Consider the following 21,738-nt stretch of genomic DNA (forward strand, 5'->3'; position numbering starts at 1 on the left):
GACGAACGGAAGAGCTAAAGAATGGGTGTCGACTTGATAGTAAGGCCACAGGTGGATGGTGAATTGTCCCTCCCAGAGGAAATAACAGAGGAGCGGAAGGGGAGTGGAGTTTGCAGGAGACAATTAGTTTGCTTAATTGGTTCGTGACTCTCCGAGACTCCTGGCCAAGATTTGCAGAGATCGGCCTGGCAGCTCTCCAAGCCAGATAAGGTCTGTGACTGTAAATCCTCCCTCGAAAGACTTTGCTGGATGTGAAGGAGCAGAATTCACAGTAAATTAAGAAAAAGGATTTATTGTCGGGACAAGGAGTTGGCTTCATGCTCTTGGGAAGCCTCGGTCAGAACATGAGCCATCCAGCCACTAAACCTCACCTTTTGCTCCCTTTCTCCCTAACCTGCCACCACAAAGGCTGTTCCAGTTGTGGGGCAGCCCCTCTGGGCCGCTATCCCTGCAGGCGTTGGGACTTCCTAACCCTAATCCCAGCCCTCTTCTTTCCTTCCGTGTGAAATGAGGTCTTGCCGTTGCAATCGGGAAAGGAAGGAGTCAGCCAAGTGGGAAGCTTGGTAGGGTAATACTGGAGAGGAAGCGAGTTAGAAAGCAAGGAGCTCCAACAATTAGCTTCCCACCTTTTCAAGGGAGGCTGTGCCCCTCCCCAGGGGTCAGCCAGCTGCTGGAATAAGTACAAGATCCTGCAGGGAGCCAGGATCTCGCAGTCTGCGAACACCAAAGACATCCAGACTCGACAGCCTAGGGGGGCCCTCTATCCAGCGCAGTTAATTGCTTTCCAAGCTCGCTTCAATTTTAAGTTTCCGTCGGTGCCAAGAAATCAGCTTCGGCTCCTAAAACTCAGCTGCAGGAAAGGATTGTGTCAAGTCGGCCTCCCTCAGCAATTCTGTTCTATTCTATTTTCTTATTGCTATTCTATTCTATTCTATTTTTATTTTTATTCTATTCTATATTCTTATTCTATTCTATATTTTTATTCTGTTCTATATTCTATTATCAGAATCCTATTCTATTCTATTTTCTATTCTATTCTATTTTTATTCTTATTCTATTCTATTCAGAATTCTATTCAATTCTATCCTATTCTCTATTCTGTTCTCTTCTCTTCTCTTCTCTTCTCTTCTCTTCTCTTCTCTTCTATTCTATTCTATTCTATTCTACCCTATTCTATTCTAAACCAGCAGAATGGAACAGTCTACCACAATGCAATCTACCAGCAGAAAAACAGAGATTCATAAAACCCACCACATAATGTCCATCTTGAAACTTTCCCCGGTTTTTCAAAATTTTCTAGAAAAAAAAAAAAGAAACTTGTGGAATACATCACTGCACCATTTGGGAAGTTCTTAAAACAATTATTTTGGGTGGGGAGCTCGATTGGATTTGAAAGCGAGTCGAGGCCGGTTCCAGAAACGCCCGTCGTATAAAACAAGAAGGATCAGAAATCTCAGCTGACAAGCTATAAATCACCGAGAAATCTTTTTCAACACCCTTCTTCTGTTTTACATACACGGCGTTCTGTTTACTCCCTCGATCGGAGGTGTAAATGTCATTTTGTGTAGCGAGTAAATTCGCCATTCATTACCTCTAATAAGAATTTATTGTGTGCCTTTTCCGAGGGGTAGCACCCCTCGGAAGGAAAACACAATTGTTACAAAATGCTTTGCCTTATTAGTTAGCCATTTAAGCGCCGACCTGCTAAACCAATATTTAGAAGTCAAACAAAAGAGGCATGCATATTTAAAGGCAGCTTTGACAATACTGTGCTGAATTACACGTAGGCATCCATAATTTATCTAAAATAAATCCTAACCCGTCTTAAATCGGAGTCAGGTAAAACAACCTGTCCTTACACTAAACCTTCTCGTAGAATCAAATAAGTCTTTAACCTCCTCTTTGAAGGCCAGCAAATGACAGTCAATCCTCAACTTACGACCATGATTTAGCTTAACTGTTGCTAAAGCGAGACGGTGGTTGGTGAGTTTTGCCCCTTTTTACTTTCTTGCCACATTGTGCTCTGACCAAGGCTTCCCGAGAGCATGAAGCAAACTCCTGGTCCTGACCAAAAAAAAAAAAATCCCTTTTCTTAATTGACTGTGAATTCTGCTCCTTCACATCCAGCAAAGTCTTTCGAGGGAGGATTTACAGTCACAGACCTTCTCTGGCTTGGAGAGCTGCCAGGCCGATCTCTACAAAACTTGGCCAGGAGTCTCGGAGAGTCACGAACCAATTAAGCGAACGAATGGACTCCTGCAAACTCCACTCCCCTGTCGCTCCTCTTTTATTTCCTCTGGGAGGGGCCCTTCACCGTCTACCTGTGGCCTTCCTCTCAAGTCGACCCCTGTTCTTTAGCTGTTTCTTTTGTCTGGCAACTCTGCCCATGCGCCACTGGGAACAGGGTCCAGCTGTTCTTCTGCCTCACTGATGTCTGACTCCGAAGGCAGCTGATAACTGTCAGACAGCCCTGGCCCCTCTCTGCCTCCGACACAGAGCCCTCCTCAGAGCCTTCCCCAGACTCCAGGACTGGCCCAGGTTCCTCCCCAACCCTCCTCACTGTCCGAATCTGCTGCCAGCTCTGCTGTCCACTGGCGGGCCACAACACATTTGTTAAGTGAATCAGTGCAGTTAAGCCATGCTTAGCCACGGAAATTCTCCTCCCCACTGTGGCCGTAAATGGAGGGCTTACCTGTATCATGTAGCCACTTAAGGAAAAGGAAATAATTTGAATTAACCTGCTACCCAGACAATATAATATATATCATAGAAATAATCCTAATTTCATTGGAATAGTCTCAAAGATATGGAGAGAGGCTTCCTCAAATCGGATTTAAGCTTCCCCTTTTTGTTGGCATTGTCTTCAAAGGTAGACTGTGCCAGTTTACGGAGGTTCCAGAGGAAGGAAAAGAAGAACCTATGTGCAGGGAGTCCTCAACTTACGACCACAATGGAACCCAAAGATTGATGTTGCTAAGTGAGAAATTTTGCTAAGTGAGTTTGGTCCCATTTTACAAACTTTCTTGCCACATTTGCGATGGGCCACACAGTTGTTAAGCTTCCCCGTTGACTTGGCTTGCCAGAAGGTCGCAGAAGGAGATCACGTGACCATGCACACACACACACACACACACACACACACACACACACGGGATGCTGCAACCGTTATAAATGTGAGACAGTTTCCAAGCGTCAGAATCTCTGACTGCGGGGACACGCCGACGGTCCTAAGTGTGCAAAAAATGGTCCTAAGTGGCTTTTTTTTAGCGCCGTCGTAACTTTGAACGGTCACTAAGCGAGCTGTTGTAAGTCGGGGACCGCCTCTTTAAGAGCAGGCTTCCAAGTTGCCCTCGTCGCACCTTACAGCTATAAAACACCATTCCCACAAACCTACCACGAAAGACAGCGACTCGCTAAACCTAACATTTATTATTACGTGAGACTTTTAAGGTTTCTAGTTTTCTTTTGATTTCTTCTGTTGCTCCCGGCACACAGCACAACCTCAGCTGGGATCTGCATACACAAACACACCCTGCCGAATCTTTACACAAGTCACGCTTGAGAGATCGGCTCGCCCTGCCTCTTCCCGGTTCCCTGGAGTGATCCTGGTTCTGTATATACACACACACACACAGTATTGCTGAGCGGCTACTACTCCCCTTCTTTTTGTTTTGTTGTTTCTGTGCTCCTTGGAGGTCAGATTCAACCTCTTCCTAGGGAAATACCTTGGCAAACGCCCAAAGGGGAAAAAAGAAGAAGGATAAATTATACCTAAATCGGAATAGAGCTGGAAGGGACCTTGGAGGTCTTCTAGTCCAGCTCCCTGCTCAAGCAGGAGAGTACAGGAGTACCATTCCAGGTTGCTTCTCTCGGTGATAAGTTTCCATCCATTGTTTCTTGTCCTTCTCTTCAGGTGCTTTGGGGGATAGCTTGACCCATTCTTCTTTGTGGGGTTGTTGTTGTTAGTTGCGAAGTCATGTCCGACCCATCACGACCCCATGGACCACGTTCCTCCAGGCCTTCCTGTTTTCTCCTATCCTCTGGATTCCATTCAAGCACAGGCCAACTGCTTCGATGACCCCATCCAGCCACCTCCTTCTCTGCCGTCCCCTTCTTCTTTTGCCCTCCATCCTTCCCAGCATGAGGCTCTTCTCCAGGGAGTCCTTCTTCCTTCTCATTAGGTGGCCAAAGTCTTTGAGTTTCCTCTTCAGGATCCGGCCTTCTAAAGTGCAGCCAGGGTTGATCTCCTCTAGGTCCTGCCTTCAGGTGCTTTGTAAAATAAATTGACCCCCTCTTCTTTGTGGCAGCCCCTCATATACTGGAAGACAGATATCATATCCCCTCTAGTCCTTCTTTTCTCTAAACAGGCCAAACCCACATTCTGCCACCATTCTTCGTGTGTTTTAATATCCAGGCCTTTAAAATCATCTTGCTTGCTCTTCTTTGCACTTTCCCCCCCCCCCCCAAAGTCTCAACATCTTTTTTGTAACGTGATGACCAAAACTGGATGCTGTATTCCAGGTGTAGCCTTACTAAAGGCTTTATAAAGCGGTAAGTAATACTTCACGTGATGTTGATTATATGCCTCTGCTTATACAACCCAGGATTGTGTTAGCACATCGATTGTTTCCCTTCGGTGTTCAGAATCAGAATTGCCTGTGAGCCGAGCTCCCCTGTTCAGAGGCAGTCTATCTTAATTCTATCTCAATTCAACCACCCATAAGCAGTCTTGTGGAAAACCACGGTGCGTTTATTTTAATTTTCAGTCTGGACATGAGACAGGAGGGGCTTACACAGGTATTCCTTGATTTACAAACTCCACTGAGACCGTTGTTAAGCAAGGCAGCTTTTCAAACTCCAATCTCAGTGGGAACCAAATACCAACTGGAAAGTTCCCAGAACTTATTCCCGCTTCAACTAAAAACAAGGATTTAAGGGGGGCAGGGGGGAGGGAAATGTTCTTGGCATTCAAACTGCAATGCTTGGAATCGCATTTCCAGACACAGCAGGGAAAACGCAGCTAGGACAAAACCTAAATTGGATTGCTTTTCATTTGCATCAGATTCAGGTTAGAATTAAATATCGCTAATTCGATTCCTTGCTAGTCGTCTGCTTAATTACGTTCATCTCTTCCAACACCTCCCCCACCCCCAATAAAATCGGCCACATCTTAATTGATTTTGCAAACTCAGGAGGGTGGAAGGGATGCCATCCTGGAATTTGGGGTGGCGTGTTTTTGTAATAGAGAACTGGGCTCCGAAGTGTAGACAGACAAGACAGACAGACAGACACGCACTGAGCATCTGTTTATCATTTGCCCTTCTCCCCGTCTCTTCGATTGAAAACGCCACAATCTGCTTGCAACAGATTTGACGGTTCACAGCAAATTTAAATTGATGATAAGGCATCACGCGCTCAACAGAGGCTATGTCTCCGAGCAATTCCGACTTTGGAAAAAATGTAACCGTGTTGATCTGGAGGAAGAAAAAACACTTTGTTTTGTCGCTGGACAGGACCAGTCAAACAAGAAAGAAGAGGAGGAGGAATATATATATATATATACAGGCGAAACTCGAAATATTAGAATATCGTGCAAAAGTTCCTTTATTTCAGTAATGCAACTTAAAAGGTGAAACTAATATATGAGATAAGACTCATTACATGCAAAGCAAGATAGTTCAAGCCGTGATTTGTCGTAATTGTGATGATTATGGCATACAGCTCATGAAAACCCCAAATCCACCATCTCAGGAAATTAGAATATTACACGCAATCAATAAAACAAGGATTGTACATAGAACAATATCGGACCTCTGAAAAGTATACGCATGCATATGTACTCAGTACTTGGTTTGGGCCCCTTTTGCAGCAATTACTGCCTCAATGCGGCGTGGCATGGAAGCTATCAGCCTGTGGCACTGCTGAGGTGTTATGGAAGACCAGGATGCTTCAATAGCGGCCTTCAGCTCTTCTGCATTGTTCGGTCTCATGTCTCGCATCTTTCTCTTGGCAATGCCCCATGGATTCTCTATGGGGTTCAGGTCAGGTGAGTTTGCTGGCCAATCAAGCACAGTAATCCCACGGTCATTGAACACGGTAGCTCAGGCGCTGAGCTTGTCGATCAGAAAGGTCGACAGTTAGGTGGTTCGAATCCCTAGCGCCGTGTAACGGAGTGAGCCCCTGTGACTTGTCCCAGCTTCTGCCAACCTAACAGTTCGAAAACTCGTAAAAAATGCAAGTAGAAAAATAGGAACCAACTTTGGTCGGAAGGGTACATCATTCCGTGTGCCTTCAGCATTGAGTCATTCCGGCCACATGACCACGGAGACGTCTTCGGACAGCACTGGCTCTCCGACGTAGAAACGGAGATGAGCAGCGCCCCCTAGAGTCTACCAAAGGAGATCTTCCAAAGCTATCTTTACCAGAAAGATCGTGCCAATCATGTCCTCCCAAATTCTAATCATCATTTTTCTTCTTCTTGGAAAGCCTTGGAAAAGCATCAAGGCTAAAGGCAGGGGATATTCCCGAAAGAGTGCAAGGAATAATTTGGTTGAGATATAGACAGAGGACCTGGAATTGCAAGGAGAAATTTAAGGTCAAGAAACGGCCTCCTTCCTTTTTTTTCCCCGGGGAGCGAACTAAAATCACATTTTGCAACTTTGCAACCCATCCTTGGCATCTCCATGCCAGCCCTCAGCTGATGCAAAACGTGCTCTTTCCATTGTCCTGATATTTTTAGGAAATTATAGCGATGTCTCATCTTTCCTTCAAGGGCCTGGAGAAGGATGCAAGGAACTCAAGGTTACCTAGAGAGCTTTTTGTGGCTGGCTGAGGATTTAAAACCCTTTTTTCCCCCTCTCTCGGTGGTGGATCGAACAATTTACAGGTAGTCCTCAAATTACAACCATTTGTTTAGTGAGTGTTGAAAGTTACAATGGCGCTAGAATCACAGAATCATAGACTCATAGAATAACAAAGTTGGAAGGGACCTTGGAGGTCTTCTAGTCCAACCCCCTGCTTAGGCAGGAAACCCTACGCCACTTCAGACAAATGGGTATCCAACATCTTCTTTAAAACATCCAGTGATGGAGCATTCACAACTTCTGGAGGCAACTTCTGTTCCACTGATTAATTGTTCTAACTGTCAGGAAATTCCTGTCGTAAGTCGAGGACCACCTACATCTGGCCGTGTTCAGAGAAATCGGGGTAGAAGCAGACACAAAAGAGTGTCGTCTCATGGGAAGCAAAAGAGGAGCGAACGGGGAGGGGGCTTTTGCAGTAAACAATTCGTTCCTTCGGTCGTTTCAAGAGTGGAAAGTTCTGTTTGTGACTATAAGAGACTCTGTGCCAAGTCTTGCCTTGCCCTGCATTTGGAAACTAGTTATCTGGCAGCTCTCCAAGTGAGATGAGGTTCGTGCCAATAAACATTCCTTTGAAAGACTATTTGCCAAGCCTTGCTGACTGGGAATGAAAGGAATTCACAGGCATGTAAATAAAAGGAACCCAGACTCTGCTTCTTGCTTTTTAAGGAAGCCTAGGTCAGAACAAGATTTTGAAATGTGTGGCAAGGAGCGTTGGCTTCCTCAGGGTGATAAAATCATTCAGAAATCTTGCAAATTGGATGGGCTTCGGTTCAATGGACCTTGCTAAATAATGAGCATTCCTTCCCCTCTAATTAGAGAGTGAAAGCCAGTTTTAACCTCGTTTAAAACATTTAAACAACTTTCCTTTTTAGGGATAAGTGTGGGTGAATTTGAAGGTTGAAGAAAATACCGCGTCTTTTGAAAAGGGTGCACAATCTAGCCAGAAGCGGGACAGGTTTAATACTGTGTGCAACTTGCATTTGTATAAAACAGTTTACCTAGTGAATGTCGGAGTGTTGCGCTCCCCCAGCCTGAAAACTTTAAGCAGTATTATCTCTGGTGAATTGATTGACTAACAGATGTGTTTATATGGCTGTTTAGAAACAGGATTTCCCAATCTTGGCATCTTTAAGACATGCGGACTTCAAATCCCAGAATTTCCCAGCCAGGATGCTTTCAGATAGATGGACCTGGGCTGGGAAATTCTGGGAGTTGAAGTCCACCCATCTGTTCCGACCGAAGCTTCCCAAGAGCCTGAAGCAAACTCCTTGTCCCGGCAAAAAAACCTTTTATTAATTGACTGTGAATCCTGCTCCTTCACATCCAGCCAAGTCTTTCAAGGGAAGATTTACAGTCACAGACCTTCTCTGGCTTGGAGAGTGCCAGGCCGATCTCTGCAAAACTTGGCCAGGAGTCTCGGAGAGTCATGAACCAATTAAGCAAACTAATGGACTCCTGCAAACTCCACTCCCCTTTTGCTCCTCTTTTATTTCCTCTGGGGGGGAGGGGGCATTCACTGTCCACCTTACTCCCAAGTCGACCCCTGTTCTTTAGCTGTTCCCTTCGCCTAGCAACTCTGCACATGCACACACTGGGAACAGGCTCCAGCTGTTCTTCTGCCTCACTGATGTTTATCTCCCAAGGCAGCTGATAACTGGCATATGGCTCTGCCCCCTCTCTGCTTCTGACACAGAGCCCTCATCAGGGCCTTCCCCAGACTCCAGGACTGGCCCAGGTTCCTCCCCAACCTCCTCACTGTCCGAATCTGCTGCCAGCTCTGATGGCTGCTGGCGGGCCACAAAACCGTCTTAAAGCAAGCTAGTTGGGGAATTCTGGGAGTTAAAGTCCACATGTTGATAAGATTAGGAAACTGCCTTAGAGCATTATAAGAATGAGCTTCTTCCAGCTTGTTAGGTGTTGGTTGTGTTTCTACAGTAGTCTTCAAACTTGACAACTTTAACACTTGTGGACTTCAACTCCCAGAATTCCTCCATGCTACTTGGGGAAATCTGAGAGTTGAAGTCCACAAGTCTTAAAATTGCCCAGTTTGGAGACCCCTTGCTCTAGGGCAAACCCAGGATAAAGGTTACCAAATACCTCTGTGCCAACTAAGCCCTGGATGAAAAATGGGATGTCATGCTAGTGGAATAAATCAAAATGTCCAACAGAGAGGTGGATGAAATGGACAGAATGTAGTGTGCTCCCCTGCAGGGCTGTTGTACGATTTGCAAACGAAGAAGTCCCAGAAAAGTTTGAACGGCAAGTTACGTGATCGAAGAGCTAACTTGAAACCAATAGGCATTAATAACAAGCTAATGAAATTAATTATCGCAGTGGCTCAGTGGCTAAGACGCTGAGCTTGTCTATCAGAAAGGTTGGCAGTTCGGCAGTTTGAATCCCTAGCGCTGCATAACCGAGTGAGCTCCTGTTACTTGTCCCAGCTTCTGCCAACCTAGCAGTTCGAAAGCAGGTAAAAACTGCAAGTATAAAAATAGGTACCACCTTTGGTGGGAAGGGAACAGCGTTCCGTGCACCTTCGGCGTTGAGTCCTGCCGGCCACATGATCACGGAGACGTCTTCAGACAGCGCTGGCTCTTGGGCTTTGAAATAGAGATGAGCACCGCCCCCTAGAGTCAGGAACGACTAGCACTTATGTGCGAGGGGAACCTTTACCTTAATGAAATTACAAATTGTTAATTGAGAGCAATTACAACTGAAAAGATGGTTCCGGGGCAATTCAGTCATAATTTTTTTAAAGATAAGTGGATTATTAGTGGGATACGATTTCCTTATTGTCTGGATAGAAATGATAGAGCCCTCTTCATTTCAGCTCTTCCTCCCTCTCGGAATATGGTTCCCATACATTCATTAAGGGAAAAACTGTCATCTTAGATAACATCACCTATATCGGAAGAGTAATATTTATACTAATTAGTTAATTAATTAATGAAGCCAAACAGAGACAGTTAATAGATTAAGAGCATTGGGGGGGAAATCCTGTAATTGATTGACTGTTAGAAGAATAGCTTCCACGCCGTTTTCAGCTAAGGCATACGGTGGCGAGGACTTTTATCGTGGTATAATTATTTGCAATTTTAACAATTGGAGAGAGAAAAAGAGAGAAAGGAAGACTTTCATTCAATTTATGCAAAAGCAGGGTTTGGCAGAAATGTTTGGATCATACATCAAATGAAGGCTGGAATTCCGAAAGCTTTTAATGTTTAATGAGTCTGCTGCATTTCTGATCCTCGGTTTTGAATTTATTTTACTATTGGACAGCTGCTTAATTCTCGCTCTTCGATTTTGTTCTTATTATTGTAAAGCCTTAGTTTGAAGGACCCCCCCCCCAAAAAAATGCGTGTTCTTAGCCCTGTTCCACTTCTCCGTCATCGTTATAACCCTGTTTCCCCCAAAATAAGACAGGGTTTTGACCCCCGAAATAAGTGCTTGGCCTTATTTTCGGGGGGGGGGTCTTATTATTTTTGAGGCGCAAGAGGCAGCAAGCGTGGTCACCTCATGGCTGCTGCTGTGTTGCAATACTTTGGGGAGGCCTTATTTTCGGGGAGGGCTTATTTTAGTGCAATTGGGCTTATTATCCAGGGAGGTCTTAATTTCAGGGAAACAGGGTATTATTATTATTGAGAGAGAGAGAGAGATGAGAGAGCATGAGAATGAGAGAGTATGAGAGTGAGATACAGAATGAAAGAAAGAATGAAGAGAGAGAGAAATGAGAGAGAATAAGAGTGAGAGAATGAAAGAATTAGAGAGAGAATGAAAGAGAATGAGAGAGAGAATGAAAGAGAATGAGAGGGAATGAGAGTGAGATACAGAATGAAAGAAAGAATGAAAGAGAGAGAGAGAGAATGAGAATGAGAGTGAGATACAGAATGAAAGAAAGAATGAAAGAGAGAAAATGAGAGAAAATGAGAGAGAGAGAGAATGAAAAAATGAGAGAGAGAATGAAAGCGAGATACATAATGAAAGAGAGAGAATGAGACAGACAGAATAAGAGAGGAGGGAGCAAATTCCCAGTTGTGGAATTGTTGCACAGCTCCTTTCTTTAAAAGCAAAGCTTGGGACTTTTCACTTGAAAAAATGTGTCTGTAAGCCCAGGTTGCCTGGTGATGGGTGAACAAAAGAACCGCACCATCTATGACACAGAAGCTCCCGAAAGAAACGCCACAGACATCTGACCTGGGGCGACAGCGCATGTGCCAGCAGACAGGGCTCTGCGTGTCACCTCTGGCACGCATGCCATAGGTTACGCAGATGAGAGTTGAACATATTTCTGATGCCTCCTGAAGACGGGTATAGGGTCTCCTGCTTGAGCAGCGGGTTGGACTAGAGGACCTCCAAGGCCCCTTCCAACTCTGTCATTTTGTTCAAGAGGCATCCGATCTCCGTGGCTTCAGCTCTCTCTTTAAAAGCAGAGGTTTGCGGTTTCAGTGCTCAGCACCGATGGATTAAAATCTGGACCGGCAAAGCGACGAAGTCTATTTCTTGACCGAAACTTTGGGAAACAGACCCCCGGAAGTCAATAACTCAGCCAATATCGGAAATGGAGAGACAGAAAATCCCTTGTCAGCCAGCCGAAAAAGCCACTCTGAGAAACTCTTGTCGAAGTCTCTTAATAATGCAGGAAAGACCTTGGTTGAAGGTGATGAACTGCCCTGAATAGTAACTTTACGGGTGGGTCTTAAATCGTCTTCCCGAAAACGGCCTTCGGATCAGGGTGATTTCAAAATAAACATGGCTTCTTTTTAAAACGAGAGAGCCTCGTTGGGTTTATTTTAGAAGAGAAGAGAAGAGAATATAGAAGAGAAGAGGAAATAGATGAGAAGATAAAGGAAAGGAGTGGAATGGAATAGAAATGGAAATAGATAATAGATAATAGATAATAGATAATAGATAATAGATAATAGATAATAGATAATAGATAATAGATAATAGATAATAGAATAGAATAAAATAGTAAATTGGAATAGAATAGAATAGAATAGGAAATTGGAATGGAATAGAATAGAAGAGAAGAGAAGAGAAGATAATAGAATAGAATAGAATAGGAAATAGGAATGGAATGGATTAGAAGAGAAGAGAAGAGAAGAGAAGAGAAGAGATAGAATCTTTCCTTCCTCCCTCCCTCCCACCATGTCTTTCCTTCCTTCCGTTTTTCCCTCCTCCCTCCCTCCCGCCCTGTCTTTCCTTTCTTCCCTCCCTCCCTCCATGTTTTTCCTTCCTTCTTTTTTTCCTCCCTCCCTCCCTGTCTTTCCTTCTCCTTGGAGGGTGGGAGAGGCATTCTTTTATTAAGAGGAATATTGAAAGCTGTCAAGACTGGCAAGGAAGGAAGAAGGCACTCCAAGCCACCGAGCGCATTCAATAAAGAGGATGTTTGTTATGGGACACCTTGCTGCTCAGCCCCGTGTGGGCCTGCCGAGAGAACACCGATTTAATTGGCAGGCCTGCTGGGCCGGCTAAGGCAAGCCAAGCATGGAGGCCAGGGAGGGTTCCCGACAGCCCATACGGAAGGTTCCTGCCTTGGCAGAGCGTGGAGAGCATGGAAACGAAATTGCATGGATTTGCAGCAGAGAGAGAGAGAGAGAGAAAGAGAGACAGACAGACAGAGAGAGAGACAGAGACAGAAGGGGAAGAAAGAGAGAGGGGGGGAAGGAGGGAGAGAGAGAGAAAAAGAAGAGAAAGGGAGGGAGAGAGAAAGAGAGGTGAAAGAGAGGCGGAAGAGAGAGAGAGAAGAAAGAAGGAGAGAGGGAGGGAAGAGAAAGAAAGAAAAGAAAGAAAGAAAGAAAGAAAGAAAGCCATAAGTCGCTTTTTAATGCCGTTGTAACTTTGAATCGTCACTAAATGTTAGGTAGTCGAGGACTACCTGTAACAAGTTAGTTTTCTGTGGTTATAGAACCTATTCGGAATGAATGAATTACCTCTGGAAGAGAGAGAGAGAACATGGGACTGGGGTATGCAAATGAAGGGTGGAGCTTATGCAGATGAGAGTTGAACATATTTCTGATGCCTCCTGAAGTCCATGGGGCAATCTTAAAGGAGATCACATTGGGAGGGCTAGAAAAAAATAATGATCCAGATCTACTCTCATCCCCCAAATTTTCCTCCTTTCTGGACAAGCGAAAAGGAAAAACAGAGTTGGAAGGGACCTTATAGGTCATCTAATCCAACCCCCACCCAAGCTTAGACCCTGCACCATTTCTGACAGAGGGCAGTCCAGTCTCTTCTTGAAAGCCTCCAGGGATGAAGCTCCCACAACTTCCGAAGGCAACTTCTGTTCCGTGGTTGGATTGTTCTCGCAGCTTTAAAACTGAAAAACAGCACAGAATTCACAGGAAATTGGCCATTCCTTCCTACCTTTTTCCAGCTTGCCCCAATTCCCAGAAATCACGTCAAATTGCCAAGGTTTGCAAGAGAAAGTCTAAAAAAAAAAGAATCCTTTTTCGGGCTGGTGCAAGCATTCATCCATCTCATCCGAGATTCCTTATTGTTTTGAAGCCTCGCGTCAGTCTTCACTGAATTTTGCAAAGAGGCAGACGGATGCTGTTCCACAAGTCCCTTTTTGCTTCCTGGGGTCCTTCCTCCCCCCCCCCCCCCACAAAAATCTGTAGCTGGAGAGGAAACGTAAAATATTCCTTCCTTTTTCCAGAAGTCACTTCCCCGGGCACATTTTTTCCCCTTCCTTTCTTTTTTTCTTTTTTGACTGCCAAACCAACAGAAACAGGTTGCGGAGGCTGGGTGCCAAAATCAGCTTGTCCTTTTGCTGTCTGGGGAGAAGGAGAAGGAGAAAAAAAAAGAGAGGAAACGGATCTTTTTTTCCCCTTCACTGCCACCGTGTACGTTTTCCTTGACCCAGATTTGAAGACAAGCGCCCCCTCGTCACCGTAACTCCACCTTGCCCTCGTTTGGTTCGAGCCGGGAAGACTGACAGATGAGGAGTGACAAGGATCCTGGGAAGCCGGTATTCTGAGCTGGGAAGACAATGCAAAAAAGCTCGTCTCGCTTTCCATGGCAACTGAAAAGCCAGAAGAGGGGATGACTTTTGACAGCGGAGAGTAACTAAGCTCATCGCGGCATGAGGATTAACGCTTCGGATGGCGAGAAGGCAGAGAAAAAAGGAAGGCGGACCCAGCACATCTGGCATGGACCAGTTTCCCAGCTCTGGGGATGGATGTTCCTACCGAGGCTTCCCAAGAGCATGAAGCAAACTCCTGGTCCCGACAAAAACTCCTTTTATTAATTGACTGTGAATTCTGCTCATTCACATCCAGCATTCAAGGGAGGATTTACGGTCACAGACCTTATCTGGCTTGGAGAGCTGCCAGGCCGATATCTGCAAAACTTGGCCAGGAGCCTCGGAGAGTCACGAACCAATTAAGCGAACTAATGGTCTCCTGCAAACTCCACTCCCCAGTTGCTCCTCTTTTATTCCCTCTGGGAGGGTCCATTCATCGTCCACCTGTGGCCTTACTCCCAAGTCGACCCCTGATCCTTAGCTCTTCCCTTCGTCTGGCAACTCTGTGCATGCTCACACTGGGAACAGGCTCCAGCTGTTCTTCTGCCCCACTGATGTCCTACTCTGAAGGCAGCTGATAACTGTCGGAAGGTTATAGTCATAAGTGGGAGGGGATAGGTAATAGGAAGGAAGAGAAGAATAATAGTAATACAGTCTTAGTAAATAGTTTGACAGTGTTGTTGGAATTAGTTGTTAAGCAGAGTGATGGCGTCTGGGAAAAAACCGTCCTTGTGTCTAGTTGTTCTGGTGTGCAGTGCCCTATAGCATCGTTTTTGAGGGTAGGAGTTGAAACAATTTATGTCCAGGATGCGAGGGTTCTGTAGATACTTTCACATCCCTCTTTTTGACGGCTGCAAATTACAGGTCCTCAATGGAAGGCAGGTTGGTAGCCCTTGTTTTTTCCTGCAGTTCTAATTATCCGTTGAAGGAAAGGAGCCAGACTGGTTGGCATCTGAACATGCCTTTAAAAAATAAATAAATCTGGCTACGAGCAATGTTTCTTTGACCACCGCTTAGGGGGGTGTGCAGGAGAGATTGGGGGACCCCTTGCTGTGGAAGGACACCTTTGGAGGTCTCCTCCTTCCCTCTGCCAGCTTTGGGACCCACCCACCCTGCCCAACAGACCTTCTGAAATATCATTTAGCCGTTTTGGACCGAGCCTGATTTCGCGCCCACTTGGTGAAATTCCTTGGCTGCCCGGCCTTGTCATGTGAAGTGCTGGGAAGTTTCCCTGTGTGTGGCTGTTTGCCCGGGGCTGCCTCTGAATAGCAACACGGGGGCAGCCGGGCCAAGACAAGGGGCTGGTTGTTTGTTGGGGAGTGTTGGGAAGGGGAGGAGGCAACAGCAGAAGCTCTGAACTTGGGAACCTGGCCAAGAGCTGCTTGGGAGTCCTTCAGAGGATGGGGCAAAGGGAGGGAGGAACTGGGGGCCCCTGACCTGCATTTCCTGGATTAACTAGGCGGTGCAGAATGTGCTGAGATGGACGGCGCCCCCAGCATTTTTGGAGGAGGGGGAGAGGTCAATGAAACGCTTTGGCTTGGAAATCTTAAGGGGGTCAACCATGAAAGGAAGTTTTTGCTGTTTGTGCCGGTGCTGCCAATGGAGTCTTCGTTCCTTGGCTTTCCTTCGCTGGTCGCTGGTCGTGGCTGGCATCCAAAGTTGACCTAAGCGGCTAGTCCTCAAGGCAGCTAAAAGAGGAGGAGAGGCTGGCACTCCCCCTGGTGGCCAAAATCGAGTGATTTATGTGACTATGTGAGTCAACCCAGCAGCAAATACAGTAAAACGAAGGTTTGTATTTAAATAGTGGTTTTATCTACAAAGAATATATACATACGCGTACTTTAGCCGGACCTCAAACAAGCAGCAATCAGCAATTACAGCACGGAAGCACACACACACACACACACACAGAGGGAGAGATACGCCCCCAACAGGGCCTCTTCTTATGACAGGCTCTTAAAGTGATATCAGCCCAAAAACCTTGCTGACACATTCCCAGCATTACGTCATCGTATCAGCTGGTCAAGTGCTTAAATCATTACCCTGACAAAGGGGGAGCTTTTGTTGACTCCCCTAAATTGTGGCTCATCGCTGTGTCCTTTTTTTTTTTTTTTACAGGAAGCCAGCCGGCGACCTCCGATGAAGTCGTGGTGGCGGGTTCGAAAGTCATCCTCTCCTGCAAGGTGGAGGATCCAGAAGATTCCTCGCTCCAGTGGTCCAACCCTGCTCAGCAGACGCTCTACTTTGGAGAAAAACGAGGTAACGCCTGGTGGCATCATCAACACCCCACCCCCTTCCCAGCCCAAAGGCGGGAGGCCGACAGCTGTGGCTACTGCCGGTGACAATCCCCACATTTATTTACCGTGATTTATCCTTTAAATCCCAATGATGGGGGGGAAACGCCGTAGGCTGTCAGCGCACACCAATAACAAATGCAATTAGCCACCGGCCAAATCCCTCCGGCTCCATTTGGAAGCGGGGTTTGCAAACCGAGCTTCTGTTTTGTCGCGGTTTTATATTTTCTTGGCCCTGGCAACCTGTCCCCTTTTCCGGCATCCAAAATCTGCCTTCCAGCAGCCCCTCTTGATGTCACGGAGAGGAAGGTAAAATCCAGCGGCCTTTTGGAGAATCTCAGTCCTTGTCCAATAAAGGGAAATAAAGCATTGGCTTCAATGGGGATTTCTCCTGCCTGGTTAAAGGAGATAAGGGGCGGTCGGCAAACAAACCTTTAAAACGCCTGTTTTCCTTGCTCACCTGCGGCAATTCAAAATTGCCTCCGAGCGACCGGCAAAACATATATATATATATACATATCTATTTCCCCCCTCAAGGAGAATATGATGGCTGATTTGTTTTCTCCCACCTGGAAGCTATTAATATGCTACGGACACAATACATTTTTTATTGTTGATGTAATCTATATATTTTCGGTATCTTCCTCCTTCTCACCAGCAGGCATGACTAACACATTCGAAAGGCCACACTTGAAAACTGGTGTTAAAAAGCAAAACAATTTGCTTTAAAAGAGCCCAAATCAGCTACTTTTAAAATCTTGGAGAGTTGGGGGGGGGGGGGAGGGTTGGTCTAAATAGAAAACCAAGTTATTTTGGATCACACATATTTAATTGACCAGACAACCATTTATCTGAAATGGCTTGAGCAGGAGGTTGGTATAGAAGACCTCCAAGGTCCCTTCCAACTCCTATCCTATCCTATTCTATCCTATCCTATTCCATTTCTATTTTCTCTATTCTATTCCATTCCATTCCATTAAGAATCCTAGTCTATTCTATTCTCTCTATTCTATACTATTCCTTCTTCTATTCTATTCCATTCCATTCCATTCCATTTTTCTATTCTATTCCACTCCATTCTACTCAGAATCCTATTCTATTCTATTTATTCTAGTCTATTCCTTTTTCTAGTCTAGTCTAGTCTATGCTATTCTATTCCTTATTCTATTCTTTCTCTATTTTGTTCTATTCTATTCTATTTCATTATTCCATTCCATTCCATATTGTCTTTGCTCTGCTCTGCTGTTCTTTCCATAATCTCCTCTGATTATGCATCACAAGTAGAATATAAACTCGAAGCCATGATAATATGTATACCCAAAGTTTAACAGATGAAACTTTTTCTTCTTCTTCTTGCCATCCTCAAACGAAGCCTGCTCTATGCAAGAATTCCCAAAACAATTGTTTTGCTCCAGGCTTGGCATTGAGAGAAACAATGGCTGCTCTTCGTTTGTTGAATTGCCGAGATGTTTATCCAAATGTGATCTATGATTTATTGATTAATGCCCCAGCCCTATAAATCTAAGGGGGAAAGCCTATTGATTTTCATATGGCAAAGTCTAAGGATTCCATGTCATGTCACACATGTTTTTAATAGCATTTACAACGTTGTGGATCGCTGGATTTTTTTTCTCTTTGTTTTGATTTGCAAGCTGGGGAAGAAGTTTGATTTTATTTTCCTTTAAATTTGGTCTCTTTGTTTCCTTCTGCCTGCTTGCCATGGATCACGTAGCAATCCACTGAAGCTGTGGCTTGCTCATTCCAACTTTTGTTTGTTTATTTTCTATTTAGTTTGTCGAACATGTACAAGATAACAAGTATAAGTATAAACATGGACACGAACAAGAGAAATGAGTACAAATAAATGGGGACAGTAGGACAGGGACGGTAGGCACGCTGGTGTGCTTATGCACGCCCACTTTTACGGACCTCTTAGGAATGGTGTGAGCTCCATGATAGACAGTTTAAGGTTAAAGTTTTGGGAGTTTGAGGATGTAACAAGGAAGTCGGGTAGAGCATTCCAGGCGTTGACCCCTCTGTTGCTGAAGTCGTATTTTCTGCCATCGAGTTTGGAGCGGTTTACCTTGAGTTTGTATCGATTGTTTGACCGTGTGTTATTTGCGGTTGAAGCTGAAGTAGTCGTTGACAGGTAGGACGTTGTAACAGACAATTTTGTGCACTGTGTTTAAGTCAGACCGTAGGTGGCATAGTTCTAGGTTGTCCCAGCCCAAAATTTCGAGCCTGGTGGCATAAGGGATTCTGTTGTGAGCAGAGGAGTGGAGGACTCTTCTCGCGAAATACCTCTGGACTCTCTCAATCGTATTAATATCCAATATACGATGTGGATTCCAGGCAGATCAGCTGTATTCGAGAATTGGTCTGGCAAAGGTTTTGTATGCCCTAGTTAGCAATACAATGTTACCGGAGAAGAAGCTTCATAAAATTAGGTTAACAACTCTTAATGCATTTTTGGCAGTGCTGTTACAGTGAGCTCTGGGGCTTAGATCGTTTGAGATGAGGACTCCTAGGTCCTTGACAGAGTAAAGGTCCTCTACGAGGTCATATCCGCCCGGCCCGTATTTGATGTGCTGATTTTTATAGCCAGTGCGTAGGACAGAGCATTTGTTGGTCAAGATGTGGAGTTGCCAAATGCGCAACCATTCAAGGTTGCTTTGTAGGGTAGCAGCATTGTCGGTGGCATTAAATAATTTTACGTCATCAGCATAATTTCAACTTTTGTTTATTTATTTGAAGGCGTGAAGATGAACGTTAACAGAAAAACACTTTGCAAGTGTCACACAGAAAGATTTTATAGTATTTTGGTCTGGAATTCACACAAATACAGGTGGCGCTGAACAATTTGCAATCTCTTACTGATTCCTTTGCCACCGAATGTCCCCCTAAACACAGAGTTCTCGCGTTCCCACTGGAGCGTGCGATTGCATCCAGCGTGTTGTTGGTTTTGTTACTGCCACACATACAGCATTCTTCTTGATTTCCTGTAGTTACGGGTGTGAAATTCTCTAGCGCGGTGTTTCTCCAGCTTAGCAACTTCAAGATGAGCGGACGTCAACGCCCAGAATTCCCCAGCCAGCCATGGGAATTCTGGGAATCCAACTCACCACCATGGAAATGACCACTAGATGGCAGCAAGGAGATTTCTATCTCTTTGCTGTCCTCTAGTGGTCATCCAAAACTTTGCCACTCCAAGATGGGGCAGGGGGAACTCTGGGAGTTGAAGTCCTCTTAAAGTTGCTAGGCCTGAGTAACACTGTGTTAATGTTTAAAAGGAAATCTGTATACATTTGCACTTTAGAGCTTTCCCTGATTTTACATTTCAGTTGAGGTTTAAAATCTTGACCTGTACATTTTTCCAGGATAGGAAAAGAATTAAAACTTTTTCAAGCTGTTGAAAACAGTAGCAAATGTCTTTGTTTTGTTTTTTGTTTTAGTCTATAAAAAACAATAACTGGTTTTATGTATTTATTCACTGTTTTAGCTTCATTGTATGGGTGGGTGGGTGGGTGGGTGGGTAGGTAGGTAGGTAGGTAGGTAGGTAGGTAGGTAGGTAGGTAGGTAGGTAGATAGATAGATAGATAGATAGATAGATAGATAGATAGATAGATAGATAGATAGATAGATAGATAGATAGATAGATAGATAGATAGATAGATAGATAGATAGATAGATAGATAGATAGATAGATAGATAGATAGATAGATGGATAGATAGATAGATATGAGTGGAGGGAGGAGGGAAGGGAGGGAGGGAGGGAGATAGGAAGATTGCTTTTGATGAGATGAGCTATATAAAATAGATGGATGGATGGATGGATGGATGGATGGATGGATGGATGGATGGATGGATAGATAGATAGATAGATAGATAGATAGATAGATAGATAGATAGATAGAATCAGAGTTTGTTGCAGTGATCAAATCCAGAAAGCACACACAGGTAACTGATTCAGCAAGATTCATTAACCTCTCTTTACATACATTAACACATGAGACATATATACAATACCAAGAGTGATTCTCCCAACATGGTGGAGAGTACAAGCAAACACACAAACAGATGAGAGGGAGAACAGTTTCCACTTTCAGTTCCAGCAGCAGACGAGACTAGTTTTAATTCTAGCACAGACTCAGAGCTACAGAGCTAAGCCATGCCCAGGCTCCAAAGTGTCTCAGCTCCCATTGGCTGACCTTGTTACTCAGCCCTATTCCAGTTCATGAATATACTTTGACAGATAGACAGACAAACAGACCTAAGGTGACCCTCTCTACCCCTTCTCTCACTCCCCCTCCTTCCTTGACCTAGCATTGCGAGACCTTCGAATCCAGCTGGAGAATTCGACGGCCAACGAGCTGAGCATAAGCATCGATAACACCACTCTGGCTGATGAGGGAGAATATACCTGCACGATATTTACCCGGCCTGTACGGACTGCAAAAGCGATGGTCACCGTCTTGGGTGAGGCAAAGGGGTCAGTGACAACATACCCAAAACGGGAGGGTCTGTTCCCATAATATTTCAGTCTTCCCAAGATGTTGGGGCTAGCTCCATCTGGAATATCCCAGTCATATCCTGTCTTGGACTCACAACCACAATCGGGCCCAAAATTTCCATCTGCCTTGGAAGCGCAAGTAGTCCTCGACTCACGACCACCAGCCAATGTTCCGTTGCTAAGCGAGACAGTTGCTAAGCTTTGCCTCAACTTTACGAACTTTTCACACCGCGGCGGCTAAGCCAGTCGTGCAGCGGTTCAGTTAGTCACACGGTCGTTAAGTGAATCCGACTTCCCCATTGGCTTGGCTCATCGGAAGGTCGCAACACAGGATCGCATGACCCCGGGACGCTGTGACCGTCATAAGTACATGCCAGTGGCCGAGCGTCTGAATTTGGATCATGTGACTCCGGGGAATGCTGCAGCGGTCATAAGTGTGGAAAAACGGGTCATCAGCAACGGCGCTCCAAACGGTCACAAAATGAATGGTTGTAAGTCGAGAACTGCCTGTACACTTCTGAATACAGGCCCATGAGTTGCAAATTCCCAGGGGAAAACGAGAATGTATACGGGGGGGAGGGAGGAGAATGAAACGTTCCAGGAATGGAATGACTGTTCTGTACATCCCAGGCGCAAGAGTATTGTTGAAGAAGCAGCAACAATTGGGACATATTTAATAACGAGGCAGGGGAGATGTCATCCCGGTGAGGAAGAAATGCTTCAAACTAAGTGTCTTCATTGTGGTCCACCGGCGGCCAGCAGAGTTGGCAGCAGATTCAGAGAGTGAGGAGGGTTGGGGAGGAACCTGGGCCAGTCCTGGAGTCTGGGGAAGGCTCTGATGAGGGCTCTGTCTCGGAGGCAGAGAGGGGGCCAGGGCCGTCTGACAGTTATCAGCTGCCTTCAGTGGGGCAGAAGAACAGCTGGAGCCTGTTCCCAGTGGGCGCATGCGCAGAGCTGCCAGACAAAGGGAACAGCTAAAGAACGGGTCAATTTGGGAGGAAGGCCACAGGTGGATGGTGAATGGCCCTTCCCATGGGGAATAAA

At 45.3% G+C, this 21,738-nt stretch overlaps 1 protein-coding gene across 1 annotated transcript in view; it reads left to right on the plus strand.

Moving 5' to 3' along the window:
• Window positions 1-21,738, plus strand: part of CADM3 (cell adhesion molecule 3) — a 77,228-nt gene that overhangs the window by 46,205 nt on the left and 9,285 nt on the right. Inside the window, exons 2-3 of the mRNA XM_081968239.1 lie at window positions 16,009-16,149; window positions 20,508-20,660. Coding sequence (XP_081824365.1) covers window positions 16,009-16,149; window positions 20,508-20,660 — 294 coding nt within the window. The remainder of the gene's footprint in view (window positions 1-16,008; window positions 16,150-20,507; window positions 20,661-21,738) is intronic.

The sequence above is a fragment of the Natrix helvetica genome, assembly GCF_964273705.1.
Source record: "Natrix helvetica genome assembly, chromosome: 16".
Taxonomy (NCBI): Eukaryota; Metazoa; Chordata; class Lepidosauria; order Squamata; family Natricidae; genus Natrix; species Natrix helvetica.